Below are 21,028 nucleotides of genomic sequence, written 5' to 3'. Positions count from 1 at the left end.
CACCACCTGCGATGCCCAGGACATCTTCCCCTGTGCCCGCAGCACTGGGACACGGTGGCCAGAGCCTGGATGAGTCCCTTTGCCGTGCTCCGTGCAACCCCTCCCTTGCTCCCAGGTTTCCCATCAGCCGGAGCTGCTACTAAAGCACCTTCAGGTTTGCTTTTGCAGGTGTCTCCCAGAAAAAGGGTGTAATCTGGGATGTGCCAGTGCCACTGGAAAATGCACCCTCACCTTGCAAACTTGTACGTCAGTTCAGGAAACGGCGTTGGGAGTGGGCGAGGTCGTGGCACCACACCAGGAAAAAGTTACCACCGCTTCGCTCGGGGGCTCGGGGCCAGTGAATCAGGCTCCGCTAATCAGCTGCATCCAGCAGCTTCACGTCGGCACCGGGACCTTGAGTTGGAGTCAGGGTGTTTGCAACCAGACCTGCCTGGGCTTGTGCACCTGTAGGCTCTGCTCGGCTCAGGCCAAGGCATAGTTTTCTTTTTTCCTTTAGCAACGAGCTGCAAAATCCCGAACACATTTTTCTGAATTTGAAGAAGACGTTCATCCTCTAGAAATCCCACCCGCAGCTTTGCATTTAACACCTCTTGGCCAAAAAATAATCAGTGTTTCGGAACTGAAGCTTTCCTTGCCCTTTAGGTCGTTGCAGTTTGAGGCATTGGCTACCTGTGGTAAATAAATTAAAAAAAAAAGGAGGAAAGGGTGAAGGCAAATGCACAGCCAAATGTAAGGAGAAAGAGGCTGCCGTAGCATCCCTGCCAGAGCGCTGCCAGACTGCAGGCAGGGGAGTTGCAAGACCCCCCCCAGAAAATAAAGTGTTTGAAACTAAGTGGTGTCAGGTCCCCGTCCGCATGGCAAAGGGCAGGTGGCACACCCCGGCGTCACCCACGGAGGGGACCCCAATCTCCCGGGGCTGGGGCTGGGGTGCACCTCCCCGCGGGAGCCGCTGGGGTTGAGTCATTCGACCCCCCCTTGGGAATCCTCTCCGGCAGGGATGGAGGTTGCGAAAGCGGGGTTCACTCCCAGGGGCGTGTCACCCCACTCCCACGGCCGTGGCCGCCGGGGACGGTGCTCCAGCTCACCCCTGGAGCCGGGGGGATGCGGGGGGCCGGGGAGACAGACCAGCAAGGAAAGGGGTTCAACCACCGTGCCGAAAATAGGAGCAAGGAGGGACAGGTCCCTCGGCCGTCTCTCGCACATCTCTGCCTGCTCCAGATGCCTCAGTCCCGGCACTCTGGGTCTTGCTCCTCAAACAGGGAAAAACGTGTAAAAACCTCCGAGCCTGGGCTCATGGCAGTCTACCTTTTGAAGATAAAATGGTGCAACTCTCATGATCCCAGCCTATAAATACCCAGATGTGCTCCCAGCTCCTGGTTAAACATCCCTGCTGCGCCTCTCAAGGCCTTGACATCAGGGCAAACATCCCACAGACGTTCTGAGGGAGCCCGACTGCAGAAATCCTGGCTCCGTGCTGGGGCCACCAGTCCCCCGGCGCGCAGGCACAGCGACGAAACCACCACTGCCAAGGGCTGGAGGCGAATTAAAGCTCTGGGGATAAGCCCTCCGGTCCCTTCCCATCCTGCGAGCGCCCAGGAGAGGATCCATATTGTAATGTTCTCCGACACAGCTCTCTCCTCCCTTTTTCCCAATCAACCATTGGGAAGTGTCTGGGCTCACCGGTACGATGGACGCACAAGTCACTTGGAGAAGCACGTCTAAAAGCAGTGACCCTCTCGTGCTGGTACAAGAGCAGCTCCAGATGTAGACACAAGCCCTGCTACCGCGAAGCCCAAGCAAAGGCTCGCTCATAACAGCTTTGCTAACAGCAAAGATTGCCCTTAATCCCTTGGAATTAAAAAAACAGACACAGACTGGGTCCGGACTGCTTGACCCTGCTGAAAGACTTTGCTCTGCAGTGTGTACGGGGCTAGCACGGCGTGTCTTCCTCACCAGCCCATCCCCGCACACCGGAGCCCGCTCCGTAGCCACGGGATTCTGGGAGAGACTGGTCGGACTGGAAACGCTTGCAGAGGAGCTGCCGTAGGCGCACCAGCCCGGGGGCCAGGTGCTCTCTGCCCGGCCGGCTACGGTTTCCCGACCACTTCAAAGAAGAAGGAGGAGGGCTGGTATCTCGCCGGCTCCACCGCAGGCTCCGGGAGAGCCTGAAAGGGTGTAGAGGAGCCCCGGGCCTGGCGTCAGGACTATCCCTTTTGTCTACAAAGTGCATTTGCAAAGGGGTTTAGAGCCCTTGGGAAAAGTGGGTTTGCTTGGGTGGGAGCACGGTTGGGTTAGTTTATGTCTGACCCGCTCCCGCCCGCAGGCACCGGGGCTGCCGGTACCCGGGGGGACAAAAGGAGGATACCCCCGAGCCAGAGCCCACGGCAACAGCGATGCCTCCGGGTTCGGGCTACAGATGCTGGGGACCCGCCACGTCTTGGCCCCTTGCCCGAAAAGAGCCGCGTGGGATTTTGCTGAGTCACACAGCGCCTCGGGGCCGGGAGGGTGCCGGGTTTTGCTGACTCAGGGTCAGTGGCACTCGCCTTGACCACGCGCCCGCGGGGCAGGAGGGAAGCGGGGGCTGGCCGAAATAACGGGACCTGGCGGGCTCAGCCAACGCCTCTGGCCATCGCTCCGCAAAACCTCGTCCCGGTGGGTGCCGTGTCCCACGAGCCGGGCAGGTTGCCCAGCTCAACCAAGGCACGGCAATTTGGACAGCCGGTGGACGAGAGGCAGCCCAGGGTAGAAGTACCCCCTAAAAACACTCGGCACGGACCGCAATCGGGGGGTGGCGGGCACAGACCCTTGGCAGCGGGATGCTGCGTGAGGCCGTGGGAGGATGGAAGAGGCTCAGGGAGAGCGGGGAGGAGATGGCGCAAGCGAGGTGCCAGCAACATGACCCAGCGACTTTCCAGAAGTTGCATGAACACGAAGGAGGCAGGCGAGGGACAGGGACCCCACCACGAAGCCAGGGGTCCCCCACCCCAGCAGTGCCCAGCTCGTCCCATGGGCTGCTGCTCTCCTGTCCCCAAGGCTGGACACAAGCAGGAGCAGAAAAAAACCACCCCTAGCCCTCAGGACTTGGAAGGGAAAGCGTCTGTAAATCCGATTTTTTTTTTTTTTTTCCAGCTGGTCTCGTGGCTGTAAGCGCTTGGTCGGGGCAAACAGGGCAGAGATTAGCTCCGTCCACCCCCTCCCAGGCCGGTGGGGTGGCACCTCTGAGCCCTGCTGTGACACCCTGGGGGTGGCAAAGAGCCTGTCCCAGCATTCCCCGATGCTCAGCCCTGCATCCTGCAGTGGGGGGGACCTCAGGGTCTGCTGGTGGCCAGTGCCCCCCCGGGCTCTGCCCGGCACCAGCATCATCCTCAATGGCTGTAGGTGGCCCGGTACCGCCACGGTGACATTTTGAGGGGGGGGGGCACATCTGGCTTGGCACCTCCCCCGGCACCTCCCAAACAAGCTATGGTCCAGGATATGCCCATCTCCCCCAAAAAACTCCAGCCCGCAGGGATGAGTCCCCCCAAACTGGGGGTATCCTGGGACCAGGAAGAAGCATGGCGCTGAGGGGCTGCCACGACCCCCCCCGGCCGGCGGGTGCCGACATCCCCGTGGGCCCGGCTGCAGAATTACACCCCACTGGTGACAGCGGGTGGGTGGCCGAGGCCCGTGAGCAGCCGTGGGCTTCTGGCAGGCTGAGCCCTCGCCATGCCAGGCTGGGGGGGGGGGCTGCACTCAGCAGGGTTTTGGGGGGCTGCTGGCTGGGGGATGTGTCCCCCCACCTCCCCAGGGAAGAGAGAAAAGCCAGAAAACCTGGAAAGAACAAGGGAAAAAAAAAAAAAAACAACAAAAAGGAAGTTAAAGACACAACAAAAGCAAGCACGCGCGGCCGGCCAGGCGCCTCGTGATTTATTTAATGGTGTTTATTCCCCTTTTCCCGGAGGCTGAGTCACGGGCCGAGGCGCCGGGGGTCAGGCCTGGGGACTGGGGGGGCGTGAGGCGGCACCCCCGGCCCCGCACCCCACGCGGGTGCCCCCGCCCCGGCCCGCCCTCACGTGACGCCGCCGGTTGCAATTTTAGACTGTCAGCTGACTCAAAAAATCCCTGGAGAGGGGCCGCCGCTCCTACAAAAACAGGGAAGGCGGCCGGGCGCGGCGTCGCGGCCTCCCAACGGCGGGACCCTCCGGCCTCCGTCACCCCCCAGCCACCACCGCCATCGCCGCCATGGGCCCCCACGGCCTCCTCCTGCTGCTCGCCCTGGCGGGGCCCTGCGCGGCCCTCATCAGGTGAGCCGCGGGGGGTCCCTCGGGGTCTGGCTGAGCCCCCCGGATGGGGTGGGGATGGCGGGGGGGACATGGGACATGCACCCCAGGCGCTGGTGCAATGGTGGCCTCTGGGCTTCTCTCACAGGCACCCCCCCGGCGCTGCTCCCTCCCCCCCATATTAAAGCAGAGGGGAGAAGGGCTGAGACCCCCCCAGATGGGGGCTCAGGGCTGATGCCCTGCCCGTGGGGGGGGTCTCGACCCTGCTTCCCCTATTCCCGGTGACCTTTGGCGGCCACCTGCCGCCCTCCCCCTCCCCCATCCTCCGGCTTTGGGAAAAGCGCTGAGCGCGGCACGAGGAGGGGGATCCGGCACGGGGTGCTGTGGGAGCCCAAACCTCGTCCACCCCACGCTGGCGGGTCCCCTGATGTCCGTGGAGCCATGGGGACCCCCCCACACACACCCCCATTAACAGGTGGGTGTTCGCCCTCCCCTCGCAGGATCCCCCTGACCAAGTTCCCCTCCATGCGGCGGGTCCTGAACGAGGTGGGCAGCGAGATCCCGGACATGAACGCCCTCACCCAGCTCCTCAAGTTCAAGCTGGGCTTCGCCGACCTAGCCGAGCCCACCCCGGAGATCCTGAAGAACTACATGGATGTGAGTAACGCCCCTCCTGACGACCACCCCCCCGCTGCGGCAGACCCCAGCGCGATGCTGGCCGGGTGGCCATCACTTCTGGGGGTACCCGTCCCGGGGGGGTGGTGGGACATGCCAGCCTCACCGTCCCACCACAGCCAGGAAGGTGAAGGAGGGAGAGATGTTGATCCCTTAGGAGAGATTCCTGCACCCCCACAGCTTGGTGGGTGGTTGCCGAAAGTTGCTTCCCATCATTGCTAAACTAAAAATACTAATACTAATAATTGTAATAATAATAAACAATCCACTGCCACCCCTGTGGAAGCTTTGCAGCTTCTGTGACCTATTTCCTTTCCCCTTTGTCACGAATTAACAATTGCAAATAGGGGTCTGCTCGCTTGCAGTCCTTCCTACCATCTTCTGGCCAGTTTGGGCTCCACTTTCTGCAAGACAGGAGCATAAAAATCATGCTCCACTCCTTGGGCATTGGGGCATAAAAGAGCTAGCATGGGGCATGGAGAGAGGGCTCGGACTGGGCACCAGCTTGCTATGGGACTGGGGATGCAGCACCCTTCCTCTTCCTATCCTTCATCTTCTGCACAGCCTTGGGAGAAGCCACCCTGCACCTCCACCTTCTTCTCAGCAGCTTAGGGAGCAAAGGAACCTTCTGGTGGAGGCAGCGATAAAAGGAGAAGCCATACAAAGGACATGACATTTGCCCTTGCCCAGCTGCCATACACATGTGGGGTTTCCTATTTCTGGGTTCCCCACCGGGTACTCTTGTGGCTTTTGGGGGGATGGGATGTGACCACTGGCCGGCAGAATAAAACTGGTGCCAGATATAGGGGCATTAATTCAGGATATTCCCCCCTGCTCCCCTTCCCCAGGAGCTCTTGTCACCCAGCCAGCACTGTCCCACCAGGGCTGTGCTGGGAAGGGCCACCGGTGTTTTAATCGGTGGTGTTGAAAGCCAGGGCGCTAGCGGTTGCGCCACAGCGTTGTCTCTTGCGACCGCAGCTCGGGCGGCCGTTTGGGAAAGGACTCTGCTCCCTTGTCACAGGGGGACCAGCCCAACCTTCAGTGGGAGATAAGGGACCGCTGGGTCCCTCCCAGCCCGGCTGAAAATGCTCTTGCTGACAGAGGAGCTGTTGGATGAAAGGCACAACCTCCCCTAGACCACCCTGTATGGTCCCCACCAGCCCCTGGGACCCCTCGCGGGTCTGTGTATATGAGGTACGGGGCTCCTATACCGGGGGTTAATTTTCAAGCCCCAGCAATAATTACAGAATCACTGGAAGCAAGTGCTGCCTCCCCATTATGGCTAATTGCAATGGATTATTAATTACTCAGTGAGCAACCCCTGCAAACTAAGCGCACAGGAGGTGAGCAGCTTTGATAATCCTGTTTTTTTCCCTGCCCCCCCCCCCCCCCCCCCAATTAAGTACATGGGGGGCTTGGAAAGGCCACAGGCTGGCTTCCCTTGCTAGCAGCCTTCTCTCCAGGGCCCTGATCCAGCTGCTTAAGCACAACATGGCTCTCTGCCCCTTTGGGAGGGCTGGGGAAAAATGGGTCCTTCCAGGACCTACCGAGCATTCGCTGTTCATCCTCTCCCCTCCAGATAGAGGGATGCCCTGCAAACATCTCAGCAGCCCAGGTTTCTTCCAGTCCCAGCAGAGATGCCCTTGCAGGGCAGAGGGGTACCCAGTGGATACCCGCGCTACAGGGACTTCTCCCAGACTCTCACCTCGCAGCCCTAAATCCCTCTCTGGTGGTGCTGCTGATGCCCTTTTCTCCCTCCAGCTCCTCCAAAGTCTTCTGATGCCCACGACTGAGCATTTTATTCCTCCCCACCCCAAGGGCTCGCCAACCCACACCAAAAGCCCCAGCAGCTGTACCTCCACCCGCAGTGGGCAGAGCTGCTGCTCGCTGCAACTCACGGTTCCTCTGCAAACCCGCCAGCAAAGCAGCTTCCCAGCCAGTTTCAGCTTTTCACTAGCACAGGTGTTTTCCTTGGCTTCCTCCCATCTTTTTTCTCTTCCTTATAGTGAACCGCATACCAGCCTGCAGACCTTCCCCCTGTCTCTCTGCCCCAAAAGTCCTCCCCCGCAAGCACCCATCCCATTCCTCCTCCCCAATTTATCCTTTTCACACCCGCTGTAATAAGGTGCGAACACAGAAGGGGAGCCTCCCTTCCAGAGGATGAAGGCTGGGAGCCCATCACTGCCAAAAACAAGAGGAGGGCACTGCCTAGATAAGAAGCTGGTCCCTTTTTCAATCCTAAGAGATTTTTTGGTCTTTAATCCCTGCTTTTAGCCAGCTGCCTCTACTCATGGCTTCCTTCTCCTCCTTTGCAGGCCCAGTATTATGGCGAGATTGGCATCGGGACCCCCCCACAGAAGTTCACTGTGGTCTTCGACACTGGCTCCTCCAACCTCTGGGTGCCATCTGTGCACTGTCACCTGCTGGACATCGCCTGCCGTAAGTGTCACCGGTGCCAGCCACGGCTCAACAGCTTCTCCCTCCCTGCAAAATGCAGATCCTGGCATTGCAAGAGGAGAAAATGAGGCAGCAGCGTGAAAGGGCTTGCCAAAGGCTGATGGGCTCTTTAGGGTCAGAGCTGGAAATAGGATCCCAACCTCCCGCATCCATCCTTCATTACTCCCTTCCTGTTTTTTCCCCTCCACATCACCCACGCAGAGCTTCAAACCTTCCCCAACAGCCTTGGCCCTGCAGCTGGGGAGCAGCATCACAGCTTGTGATGTTTCTCCCCAAATTATAGACCGACGCTGCTGTTGCCCCATTGTGCAAGGCTGGTGAAAAAAAAATCAGCCTCTTGCCAGATCTGATACAAACTGTCCTAGTTTCTGGTTTATTGCCACACGGATGCATGTGCGTGCATGTTTATGGATTTATAATTAACGAGAGCCAGGTAGGCACGATGAGATGAGAACGTCTTAGGGACTACGAGTTTTTTTTGCTCTGTGGCGTTCCTACGCAATAAACCTCCGCAGTTGAAGGTGTCAAACCCGGCTATGGCAAAATGCCATTTAAAAGCCATCGGCTGTGCTGCTTAAGCAGAGCAGAGAAACCTGTGGAGCCAACAAATGCAACCGTGAAAGGCAGCCCACAGTGCTCCTTGGGGGTAGGGAGGAAATTTGGACTTTTTGTACAGCCCTGTAGTGCCCAGAGAGGAAACAAACCTTCTTTTTGCATACGCGAAATGAGATGTAGGGTGGTGAGGTCCAGACCTGGTCTCTCTTGGGGGTTCCTGATCTGTAGCAGGGAGCTGGTTTCTCAAGGCAGTGGCACAGGAGGTGCTGGGTCCAAAGGGCTCGGTTTATGACTATGCAACGAGCCTAACCTCCTGCCAGACTGGGATCCAGACGGCCCAGCCGGGGAAGTCCCCGGATAGCGTGTCGGTTTCCGTAGGGCTCGGCTGGTTCGTCCTCAGCCGCTGTCTGCCCCGCTCAGCAAGCAGCCGCAGAGCCGGGCTGGCTGAGCTCGCCACGCACCGCTGCCCAACTCGTGACTCAGGAGGAATCTGCGGAGGAGGAATCTGCCCAGCCATAAAACCAGGGATATCTTACAGTTCCCAACCCTTCCAAGGGGAAAAGCAGCTTAGACTAGGGGAAAGCCCTTCTCCTCTGCAAATAAAAGAATATTTTGAGCCCTTTCTGCACAAAAAACAATGACCATATAAAAAAATTTCCAGCACTTCTTAGTAAAAGAAACAGGTAAATCCATGAAGTGAAAACGTTCATGCCCAAAGCAGGCTATATTTAAAGCCACCCTGGCTCTCCATGGCATGGGGGGGACATTTCGTTCTGTTGTCTAACGCACCCTGACACACCAGCCATGTAGCCTCTAGGCTTTTAATACCTGGTGACCAAATCCGATTTAACAGCCAAATTGGATCTGCCCACCTAAATCCCCAGACATTGGAAATGTTTTGTTAAGCAGTCTGGATTCAGGCCCACTTTCACATCGTTGAGTGTCCGTTTGTCCAGATGAGCCGGGTGGTGTGGGGTTAGGTGTCGGGGAGCCCTAGGTATCAAGGAGCACTAATGTTGTATGTCCCCCTGTGTCCCCCTCCCTGGCTGCAGTGCTGCACCACAAGTACGATGCCTCTAAATCCAGCACCTACGTGGAGAACGGCACCGAGTTCGCCATCCACTATGGGACGGGGAGCCTCTCTGGGTACCTCAGCCAGGACACCGTCACGGTGAGTGACAACTGCCCTTGCCCCGAGCTGCCCCAGCCTGCTTTCGGCAGAGCGCTCAAAGCCATTTGATTTCAACGGGTCTCCCTTCTTGAGTGTCCTACTCGTATAGAGCATGCTTCAGCGCCGTGTTTCCAAGTGCTTTGAAAAGAGGTGGTGATGATGACTGAGGAGGTGACGATGACCAAGGCAGGCAGAGAAGGGGGAAGGTATTAATCAGCAGGTCAGCAGGCTAGGAGCATGGACCGCACGCATGGTGCCCTGCAAACTCAGTCTCTGGCCATCCCTCCAACCCTCTTCCTTCTGACCCTGGAAACTGGGGACTGCTTAGCCTGGAGAAGAGGAGGCTGAGGGGAGACCTCATCGTGCTCTACAACCACCTGAAAGGAGGTTGTAGCGAGGTGGGGGTTGGTCTCTTCTCCCAAGTAACAAGTGGTAGGACAAGAGGAAATGGCCTCAAGTTGCGCCAGGGGAGGTTTAGATTGGACGTGAGGAGAAATTTCTTTTCTGAAAGAGTGGTCAGGCCTTGGAACAGGCTGCCCAGGGAAGTGGTGGAGTCCCCATCCCTGGAGGTATTTAAAAGATGTGTAGATGAGGCGCTTAGGGACATGGTGTAGTGGGCATGGTGGTGTTGGGTTGACAGTTGGACTCGATGATCTTAGAGGTCTTTTCCAACCTTAATGATTCTATGATTTCCCAGCCCAAGCGCACATCAGCACCACCGCACAGGCTGCTGGTGGTGCCCAGCTTGTTTCTGGCCAACATCCACGTGGTAGTGGACGTCCACACGGGCAGCTGCCCAAACACTGGCCAGAAATGGGCTCTTCGCTGCCCAGTGCTCTTTGAGAACCTGTGCTTATGTTTGCAAAGGCTGTGTAACACCTGGGGGGCGTTCCCCAGCAGCGTTCAGGGCCCAGCTTGAGGTAGCCGGGCTGCTGGTGGTTGCTTCCTATCGTTTCCTTTTCAGTGAGCAAAGGCTGAGCTTTCTGTCCTGTGAAGGACAGGCGCCTTTCACAACTGCCTCCCAGGTATAGATGCTCGTGAGAGTTTGCCAGCTGCCGAATGTCAGCTGTGCACGTGCTCCCGGATTACTGGGTCTCCTGGCAGGGATAAGAGCATATGTTTGCTTTGCAGGGAGGAGACAAAGCAAAAGTTTTGAATAAGCACATAAATCTAGGGATTTGGGGGTTTCCGTGTTAGGTTCAGCTGAAAAGGATTGGCTTACGAATTTCATCGGGATCAAAAGAAAATAGCTAAGAGGAGCCCGAAGTGGATGGCTCATGCAAGGACCACTCTTTAGCCCATCCTTATAGCAGGAAAATTTCAGGCTAGCCTGGAAGCACCAGCTGTTGCCTCTGCACTGCATCCAAAGATGCCAGCATCAGGCTGGGTGCAGGACCCTCTTTGGAGGAGAGGGCTTTTGATGGGCTTGGTGAACCCTGAAAATCAGTGCAGACAAGGCTGTGGGGGAGAGCCGTAGGGGCTGCCAGCAGCTTTGCACCTCTGGTTTTGCTCTCTGCCTCCTGCAGCCCACCAGGTTTCAGGACAGTTTCAGTTTCAGTTCATTCCATTTATTTCCTGCATCCCTCGGTTCACTTAGAAACACCCCGCCACAAAAAAAGCCACCCAGCCGAGCCTTCCTGCGGCTCTCGCCAAATGAAGGCACCATGTACGTAGCATTAATGGATTCTCTTACATTAGGTTTGCAAAATACAGACGGAGCAGGCGGAGGCATCTGCATTCGTCACAGCAATGGAGCGGGGCAGCGAGGCAAACAGCGAACTTTATTGTCCCGTGAAAGTGTGGGCTGGTTTAGGCGCTTTCCGGCTTAATGCAGGGGCTGAAGTGAGTCAGAAGGAAAATTGCAGCTTTTTTCTTTTTTTTTTGGTTTGTAATTATCACCCTAATGCCTACTTGCTAATTAGCTCTCTACTTCCCAGCGGCTCAGAGGAAGGATTTTTGCCTGAGCTTGTTCGGGAAGTGGGGATGGCTCTTGGCAGCTAGCACAGCTTGTAGCATTTGGTTTCTGTCTGGGCAGAAGCAAGAGAAACCTCTTGCCTGGAGCCTGAGCAGTGTCATGTTTGAAGTACGCAGGAGCAGGGGCGACTCAGAGGGTCAGGGACCTTCAGCTTGGACACGAAGATGCTTCCTCTGATGCACAGCATCCTGTAGGCAAGCTCCCAGTCGGGTGTAGTCTGGAAATACAGACATTGAAACAGCCTTCAGGGTGACCCTCTCGGCTCCAGCCATCCCACTGGGTGGAAGCAACCACAACAGCTGTGGTAGCACTGACATCTGACCAAAGGGCGCTGGTTGGCAGGTGGTCCAGAGTCCCTCAGCCCTGAGTTTTTTTTGAAGAGGGTGACGAGCTCATGTCAAACATCCTCTCTCCTTCTGTGGAGGAATGATGCCTCATAGCACCTCGAGGTGCTGCTCACCCTCCAAAGAGCAGCGGGTTCAGCCAGCCCTCTGCCGCTCGGGCATCTCAGCCCTTTTTTGCAGCCTGACCTTGGGATGTCCTTCAAGGACAGCAGAGGAAGGATTGCCGGCTGTGGGGCGCGAGGTCTGTCCCAGGTCTGCAGTGCAGGCACAACGCGCAGGAGATGCCCCTCCTCGCCTCTCCCCTGTGCCTCTGCAGAGCCCCGAGTCCCGGTACCAAACCGTGCCGCGGAGGCCCTTGCCTCTAGTCTGCCTTCACCATCCGGCGCTTGCCTGCTCGGCTGAGGCCGCTAACAAGGAGGCCGGGCGAGCTGCGGGGTGCCGACACCTGTCTGCAAAGCGCTGGAGGGCAGCCACCACGCAGCCATCCACTGGTAATGATTTTCGGTCGCTCCGTGTCTGGGTGAGAGCCAGCCGAGGGACAGAGACGAAGGATCTGTCACCTGGCGCCAGCGCTCTGCTAAAGATGCTCTTGGGTTTCAGTCCTGCTGAGGACCAAGCGTGGGCAGGGTCTGCTGAGACCCCACTGCCGGGCAGATATCTGTCTCCTTCTTGGGATGTGCAACCAGGGCAATATTCAAACAGACCTGGCGCTCGGTTTTAACAGTCCATTGCATTTTATTTTTTTTTAAGTGGAAGCCTTATTGAACTTTCAGAGCTGCTGGCAGGACCAGCTGTGCCAAGTGGTGGAGCGGTGGCTTTCGTAAACCTGCGGCATACAACCGGGGTGCTCGCCACGCGCCGGCGAGCGGATGCGTTGCTGCGAGCTGTTTTGCCTCACATCCTGCCCTGTGGCTTTTAGCTTTTGCAAGGCTCGATCGCCCTTTTCTAGCGCAAGCCTCCGATACCATTAAAGCCAACACTGCCCATCCCAGCCTTGCTGTCTAACCCTGGGGGGGCTATTAGTAATTTACAGGGATCGTTATCTGCCATCAGGTAGGAGAGGCCAGCTTTTCAGTCCAGGCCGGTTCACTACAGGGCTGCTAGCTGGAGGCTGAGAGGCTGAAATCGTCCTAGCACAGATGCTAAAATTGCCTGTGGTCAGCCAGAAGCTCAGAAACCTCCTGAACTGCTAGAGCCAGGAGCCAGCAGACACGTCCTACCCCCCATCAGCAGACCTATCCTGTTTTCTGCGATCTCCTCCTTTCCAGGGATCTGCCCTTGTGGGGCGTTTCAGCTTTCCAGTGGGGAACGCCAGTCCATCTTGTGGCTGGCAAGAGAGGTGACCTTTGCATTCACAGTACTCCGCTTGCTATTTTTGTGCTTCGGGCTCAACCTCGCTTTCCTGGCTGGGTCTTCTCCCCTCCCACAGGAGGTCTCTGGTGGCTCTTCTGGGAGGTGCAGCAATATCCTGGGGATGTTTCCTGTGTAGGGGAGATCGCAGGGGTCGTTGGCAGAGGTGAGGGATTTGTGCTCCCGACCAGGGATGGGTGCAGCACCCGAGGAGGTAGGGCACGGAGATCACTTAGATGTCCAGGGTGGGGAAGAGGATTAAAGGCACAACACAAGAGCTTTTCGGACTGGGAGGAAAGGACGATGAAGGCGATAGGGGAAGGGTGTAGGCGATGTAGGGGGGACAAAGTGATATAGGGCTCTCTGTGCAAAGAGGAGGAGCTGCGAAATGGCATGGCCAAGGGCCGGGACCTAGCAAAAGACTGAAAGTATTGAGTAAGAGCAAAGAGCAAAGGGGGGCTCCTGCCCGTAGGGGTGCGCTGGGCTTTGCAGGGACTCAGGAGGTGCCACTGTGTGGCTAGTGTGGCCTGTCGTCCCCCCCCGGAGGAGAGTGGCACCAGGGTATCTGGTTTCTGCAGCTGCCTACGAATGCAAGGGTGAAAGCAGGCAGGAGCGTGGCAGCGCGTTGAGGGACACGCTACAGTCTGCGTTCAGCAAGATCCCGTTCCCGCCCCAGTCCCCTGAGTCAGTTTTCTTTACAATCTGCTTTTCGCTTCCCTCCCCATCTCCCCTCAGCTCGGTAACTTGAAGATCAAGAACCAGATGTTCGGGGAGGCCGTGAAGCAGCCAGGCATCACGTTCATTGCTGCCAAATTCGATGGCATCCTGGGCATGGCATTCCCTAGGATCTCTGTGGACAAGGTCACCCCTTTCTTCGATAACATCATGGAACAGAAGCTGATCGAGAAAAACATCTTCTCCTTCTACCTGAACAGGTAGTGCTGGGTTTGGTGGCTCACCGCTCGTTGCGAGGGCAAGCCCAGCTGGGCATTTCTCTATGCCTCCCGGTAGCACCTCTTGCCATGTGCCAGTTTATACCCTGGCCAGCACTGCTGGGGAGGTCTCAGCAAGGTCTGGAGCAGTTGGGCCAAAATCTCTTCTGTTTACTGCTTTGAAGTAAGAAGGGAAGGAGAAATGCAGCCATTTTACTGATAAAAAGCTGGGTAGATCTGCTACCAGATTTCTTAACTGATGAAGAGACAGAGGATGTTTCCAGAGGAAAGAGAAATAAAAATAAACAGGGTTGTGATCATGAGATTGCACGCTGCTAGTGCAGTCCCCGTTAGGGGGGTAAACACAGCCCCAGTTTGTTGCCAAAATCCGTGAGCCATGTGGCCACCACCATATCACCTCCCAGGCAAGCGTGGCCCCCACCAGTCATCACTAATGATGGGGCTAACACTCCCTCACCCTCCGGGAAATCCTCCTGCGTAGCTCCCATCGCCTTGCCACCCGCTGCTGCTCCCCCCCAGGACACCCCATCACCCTCCTGGCACCGCAGGGGGGACTCTGAACTACTTCAGCCCAAAAAGTAGCACGCCGGGAGCGGGGAGGGCAAAGAGGGCTGCTGCTGGCCGCTCAAGTGCCAGCCCTCCCCCATCACCATATTTCTTCCCATCTGCTCGGCAGCGAGCTTTTATCTGACAGTAACCTTGAAGATTCGGCTCCAAGGCTGCTGACTGGCGCAGAGTCGGGTGCAGATAACCTAACGCTGCATCAACCGCGTCCAACCCTGCACGGGTGCTTGTTACAAACCGATTACTCGGGGGGTCCCTGCACCAGTGCTCAGTTCCCCTTTGCTGTCCCCCTTCTCTGCAGCGAGTTTCTCCAGGTGTCCATGCAAAAGCACAAGGTGAAAAGCTGCAGGATGCTTCGGCTGGGCCAAACTATTCCCACTTCCCCACCCCAGCCTATCTCACAGTATCTGTCCTTATATTGACATTATAGCATGACATATCTTCAACACTGCTAATGCCATGCTTCACCCCCAAGCACCCCGGTGTGCGTTTTGGGAGCACGCGGAGGGGGTTGTTCTCACCCTGCCCCTGATGATCACGAGTTTGGGGTTTGTTTTTCAGAGACCCCACCGCTCAACCCGGCGGCGAGCTGCTCCTGGGAGGGACCGACCCCAAGTATTACAGCGGCGACTTCAGCTGGGTCAACGTCACGCGCAAGGCCTACTGGCAGGTCCACATGGATGCGTAAGTCACCCCTCCACCCAACTACATGTGTGGGGACATGTGTGCAGACAACTCACACCTGGGGCCGGGCTGAGACTCTCCCCGAAAAGGAATCATCTCTATCCCTGTAACACATCCACACCAAAAAAAAGCAGATTAAAATCCCACCCTAAGGCTGGGTTGTTTGTTGCTGGAAGGGGAGGAGAGGCAGAAAACAGCAGGAGATGTTCTGCACAATCCTTTCTTCTTGTTTACGGCTTGGCCCTTGAAAACGCCTGCTGCGCCCTTGCGAAGCGGGGAAAAACGCCAGCGTGTCCTCCTTGCAGGCAGGGCGAGCCCCACAGATTAAACCCCGGCTTTGCTCAGCTCTCAGCGAGGCCTGAGCTGTGTGGCTCACTTGGATACAGCTCCGGAGGAGCAGGATGAGGCCCCAGGAAGCCAGCCCTTGACTGAAGGGCACGGCACGGCAATCAACGTGCATTGTTGGAGGCAGAGGGGAGGAGAGCGGGCTGAGCTGCCGGCCGCCAGCCCTGCGGTCTATTCTGAGCTCTCCCACGTGATGGGAACTTAAAAGTGGCCTGTGATCAGAGTGTGTCCTTTCCCCGGAGATCGCATCCCTCCCCAGCGCAGAGTTTTAGTTATCATCTTCCCCCAGCCCTGCCACGTTGGCAAAGCATGGCAAACCCTTGGCTGGAAGGCTTTATCTGTCCGTGCTGCTTGTGAAACGCAACGCAGGTGAGGAAGCCGAGCAGCTCCTGCCTTGCCTCTTCCATGTACACGAACCCTTCCCTTGCCCATGACCCCCTCAGCCATCACACCACCCCTTTAACCCTTTGGTTTTTGCAGTAGCACTGGCGATATGAGTCCCTAATGCACCGCCCTTAGTTCGCTCACGTGCCCCTTAGTCACGGTGTTTCGCAGGCAGGGTTCGCAGGCAGAAATGCAGTAACGCACCAAGGCACCCGCTCAGTCGGGAGCAGGCGAGGGTCCTGCGGGGAGCCAGCGGGTCTGTGCACTAAGTCAGCGCTGCATCAGGATTTCTGAGCTCCTGTCCTTCCTGGGCATCGCTCGCAGCCCTCCCTCGCATGCCTACGTACTGCCCAGGCTCGGCCGTCTTCATCTCTTTGCCTGCTGCTGCCCCCAGCCTTCGCTGGGAGGCCTCTAAGGGTTGTCTTCTGTCTGGGCATCTCTCCCCAGGGTGGATGTTGCCAATGGGCTGACTCTGTGCAAAGGGGGCTGCGAGGCCATTGTGGACACAGGAACCTCGCTCATCACCGGCCCCACCAAGGAGGTGAAGGAGCTGCAGACAGCCATCGGTGCAAAACCGCTCATCAAAGGCCAGGTGAGGCCGGGCTGGGAAAGCGGGAATCCATGGCCATCGCGGTATCCGCGTGCCGCCCTGCTTTGCACCCAGCTGCTTCTAGAGACCCCAGTCTTCTGCTCCCTCCGCTCTCCGTTCCCAGCCTGTGCTCCTGGAAAAGCCCCTGGCATAGCAGGGACCCCTCTGTCTTTTGACCCCGAGTAGCGTTCGACGCCCTGCTCACGCTCTTGGTAGAGGGCACAGTCTGTGAACTTCGGGAGGCTTTGGGTCATCCCTGCTGCCCGTCTCCGGGAGGCAGAGATGAAGGGGTGCAAATTGCAGCTGAGGCCAAGGATTCACGTTAATGTGAGTCCAGAGGCACTTTAATACAAATATATTTAATGCAAATGACAACCTTCCCTGCCAAGCTTTTAACCATCTTAGCTAATCTCACAAGGTCACCTCTCCTCCCTGAAATTGTGGAGGAACAGGGATTATAAGGACCCTGTAGGAAGGATGGTCTGCTCTGAAACCCCTCCCAAATCACAAAGCCATGAGCACTTGTAGGGCTTTTCTGCAGTGTGGGGAGACCCCATGCTGCAGCAACAACTGGCTTAGACCTGCCACCCTCCCCAAGACTCGCCAGTGTTAATTAAACCGGCTTTGTCCGTTCAGCATACCTTGAGTCCCTGTCTGTGTCTCTAGGCTGTATCAAGCCACATCTCTCCATCCTGTGGCAGAGGAAAGACCCCAGCCCTGCTGCGTCAGGTGCTGTGCCCTGGGGCTCAGCAGAGCCAAAAGCTGAACCCAGCATCCTTTGGCTCCATCCCTATCCCTAAAACCCTCCGGCCCCTCAGCTTATAGCCTGCTTACCCCAGCAGGGAGCAGCCCGTTTGAGCTTACCCCAGCTCAAACCTGTTCTGCACCCTGCGATAAGCAGTTCTTAGCAAAGATGTGGTTGTGCCTGGGAGAGACCGTGCCCTTTCCTGAGGGCATGGGAGCTGCCACGTAAAGCCTTTACTGTTTCTGTTTCAGTACGTGATCCCCTGCGATAAGGTGTCATCTCTGCCTGTCGTCACACTAACGCTAGGAGGGAAGCCCTACCAGCTCACCGGAGAGCAGTATGTCTTCAAGGTGTGTCCAGGCAGCTTCTGCCAACCTTACGCTTCTCCCCCAAGGCCTAACTTTTACCTTCTGCACTCAGAGCTCAACCATGAAATCCAAAATGCAAGAGCAGCAAAAACAAAGCTGGAGCTGGCACTTGGGAAAAAGTCTAAAAGGTTGGGGTGACAGGGTGGTGGCAGTGGCTGATGGACCCAGGCAAGCTCACCAAAGTCCTGCAGGAGCGAGACCCCCTGCGTGATGCTCAGAGGAGTAGCAGGATGGAAGAGAAAGGGCAGGCAGGTTGTTGCATCACTTTCTACAAACATTTTGCCCTTTTCTGCTGGATTCTGGTGCCATGAGGCCAGCCTTGTCATAGCAGAGGCCACCAACGTGGCATTTAAGACAGCAGAGTCAACTTGCAAGGATCATTTTGTGCAAAATTTCAACGACAGCTCTAATTCAGAGCTGCGTGGGCTGGGAGGTTTATGGGGACGTGGGGCTTTACTCGATGCTTTGCTGCGTAAGGGCTCTGGGAGGGGGAGCTGGGTTTGGAGCCACGGGGGTGGCAGGTTGGGAGTTACTTTTGCAAGCTGTGGATCTCAGGCTGGGAGAGGCTGAAGCGCAGCCGGCCTTGGCAGGAGTTATTGCCGAGCCTGCGAGGTTGAGGGAAGGGGAGGACCTCCTCGGACTGAAGCTCTCACTCTTCTCTCTAGGTTTCTGTACAAGGAGAGACCATCTGCCTGAGCGGCTTTTCAGGCCTGGACGTCCCACCCCCCGGGGGCCCGCTCTGGATCCTGGGAGATGTCTTCATCGGTCCCTACTACACCGTCTTTGACCGTGATAACGACTCTGTTGGCTTTGCCAAATGTGTCTAAGCGCCTGACCCCCACTGCCTCTGCCACACACACACTTCTACACACACACAGGAGCCGTAGAGAAAGATTACCAGGATTAGAAACCCAGTGAGTGGAAATGAAAAAAAAAAAAAAGAAAAAGAAACGGAACTAGATTTAAAATTACATGGAAAATAGTCATTAGTGCCCTGCTAGCTACTTTTTCCCCTCTGTTGAGTAAGTGGTGCTGGGAGGTCTCTAGTTGACAACTCCAGCTGGAGGTCTCCAGCTGACAACTCCTTGCTTTACTGCTAGGTCTTCCAGTATTTGTTTTTAAGAATGATTCTCAGAGCTGAACAAGGCCCTCTCACGTCCCCCAGCCCTGGTCCTCTTCCTGGGGGGACAGCTGGTGGAGCCAGCCCCTGGCACCTCCGTTCCTGCAGAGAGGCTGTGCAGCTGCTCTTGGGTTTGGGCTTCTGCGCTGGGGGAGAGGGACGGGGAAGGCTGTCCGGCACGTTATTTACTTCTTCTTGCTTTTTCACTGATGAAGTGGGGGAGTGGGTGGGGGAGGAGAGTCCATCTTCATCACCCTCCACGATGGGTTGAGGCAGTGACCCCTAGGTCATTTCTCAACAGGTTCGTGCTGGCTTGGTCCTGGGAGAGCACGTCCCGGGCTGGAGCGATGGGGAATCATGGTAGCGTGCCCAAGGGTTGAGTTTCAGAGCCTGAGGGCTTCGGTGGTGTGTTTTTGTGTTGTGACGGCACTAGTGAGAGAGCTGGAGGCGTGATGTCCACGTGCCTGACCTAACAAGGCAGGGATTCATCAGGGGGCTCCAGCCAGTGGGACTCTTCAGGGAGTAAGAATATAAAGGGGGTCAAGATAGGATTTAATAGAGGTGACTTGAATTCATGGCCATGAAGGCCCAGCTTTCTGCTGAGCAAAGTCACTTGACACAGGTTCTCTTGAGTTTGGTGTGGTGAACTTCTCCCAGGTTCCCCAAACAGCAGATCTTCCCAGCTTCATCCGCAGCCAGTGAGTTGAGAATAATATTTCCTAAAGCAACTAAGTGATCTGCAAGCCGCAATCACACTGATAAAATCCGTAGGTGTTTGTCAGCCACGTAAGACCTTTTGGAAACATTATTCGCAGCATTTGGAACTGCCCAAAACTCAAGAGACAGTTGGCAGAGCCAGAAAACCTCCCAGGCAGGAGGGTGCCGTGGCAGCTGCTGGACTTGCATTCGCTTTCCCTGCTGCCCCGTCCCAAAACCCAACTGCCTTTAACACCCTCCTTACCTGCTTTCCACCTTACTAATGCTGGCGAGAGCTCTGTTCACGTCCACCCTGTGTTGCAGACGGAGTGAGGCACAATCCTGCTTCGGAGAGGTTGTAGCTGATTTAGCTGTGCTCGCAGATCCTCCCGGAGAACCGAGTTCTGCGCATATCTGTGCTCACTGTACTGGGCTGGCATCAGTAGGCAAACACTGGTGGAGCTGGGAGGACAATAAAGTGAGTTTTAAGCAGTACTGGAAAGCAGAAGAGAGGCTGCCAAGAATCCCAGCCCAGGTGTAAAAGACTCCCTTTGCTTTCCCAATGCGCTGGATCAGGTTCTGAAGTTAGGGAGTGGCAGGAGGTGAGGGGCAAAGCTGAGGGTGGCAAGAGGACCAGATCAGCACCATCCATGACCTCAGGCCAGGCAAAACAGATGGTAAAATCCTGGCTCCCCAAAATTCACTGATAATCCTGCCAGCAGTACCGGTGGGACCAAGGAAGTTCCTGAGAAAGGTCTTTGGGCAGTAGGTGAATAGATGGTTATGCCCGGTGAAATGCATATACATCATCCACAGTATCGAATTCACCACGAACGTCAGAGGCACAGGTGGGGAAGAGGTCCTGAGGTGAGCTGTGGGAGGACAGTGAGCATGTAGCCTGCGGATGTCCCCTGTCCCCACCTCCTGCAGCTGATCAGTTTGGCTTTACGACCATGCCTCGTGCCTTGGAGGGGTCTGGCGTGGGCAGTGGGGACAGGCCTGGGCACAATTCTGATGCGTGCGTTGTGCCCTGCAACCCTGGATGCGACAAATGCTGCTCCCAAAGCTTGCTTCTGCCTGCTCGTAGTCTTCACCTGCAACGCTGCATCTGGACGCCTAAGGACATCTGTTGCAGACTGGCTAGAGAACAGTAGCGTGTTACCGAAAAAAATCATCAGTAGGTACTCCAAAATCAGCAGATACTCAGCACCTCTCTGGAGAGCCCCGGTTTCACACCGATTAAGTGCCCAGAGCTCCTCCAAGTCCTGCTACATCGTTTCTCAGCTGCAGGATTTCTCCAGTGCGGCGAGACAGAGACAGCCTCTCGGGTACCCGCTAATCAGACCTGATGCGGGGGGGAGCCCAACATGGAGCTGGCAGCAGGTTTTGAATGTCTTCAGCGTCAGATTTAAGCGGGACATGCAGCGCAGCCCCAGAACAAGCCGTCGGGCCGCAGTTCTGCTGGGCGTGCAATGCCTTACGCCGTCTGCGTCGTAGCCTCCGCGGTAATCCAAGGCTGGGCTGGTGTCGGTCCTCAGGCAGGCAGGAGACTGCTGCCGGGGGAAAGAGCATGACCCAAAACGATGCCCTGAGTGACATACCTTAGGATAGGCTGGAGGAGCGGTTCATCGTAGTCTTCCCTGAATGGGTCTCATCCCCTCGTTCTTTTATTTGCATTTTTAAACCAAACTCTAACTGCGTGACTGTTTGTTTTTTTTTTTAATCTAATTTGCTGTCGGAATTACTGTCTCATCACAGAAAATTGAAAAGAAAATACAGTATTTCCCCCCTTAA

At 56.5% G+C, this 21,028-nt stretch overlaps 1 protein-coding gene across 1 annotated transcript; it reads left to right on the top strand.

Moving 5' to 3' along the window:
- Nucleotides 1-3,976: 3,976 nt before the first annotated feature.
- Nucleotides 3,977-21,028, top strand: CTSD (cathepsin D). The gene is made up of 9 exons (XM_075162985.1): nt 3,977-4,283; nt 4,760-4,916; nt 7,250-7,373; nt 8,999-9,117; nt 13,522-13,721; nt 14,865-14,987; nt 16,164-16,308; nt 17,302-17,400; nt 18,084-21,028. Exons 1-9 carry the CDS (start codon nt 4,222-4,224, stop codon nt 18,243-18,245), a joined length of 1,191 nt encoding a protein of 396 aa, XP_075019086.1. The 5' UTR covers nt 3,977-4,221; the 3' UTR covers nt 18,246-21,028.

Source organism: Calonectris borealis, chromosome 14, assembly GCF_964195595.1.
Source record: "Calonectris borealis chromosome 14, bCalBor7.hap1.2, whole genome shotgun sequence".
Classification (NCBI taxonomy): Eukaryota; Metazoa; Chordata; class Aves; order Procellariiformes; family Procellariidae; genus Calonectris; species Calonectris borealis.
Note: the sequence above shows the minus strand (reverse complement) of the source record. Positions and strands in the feature narration are given on the sequence as shown.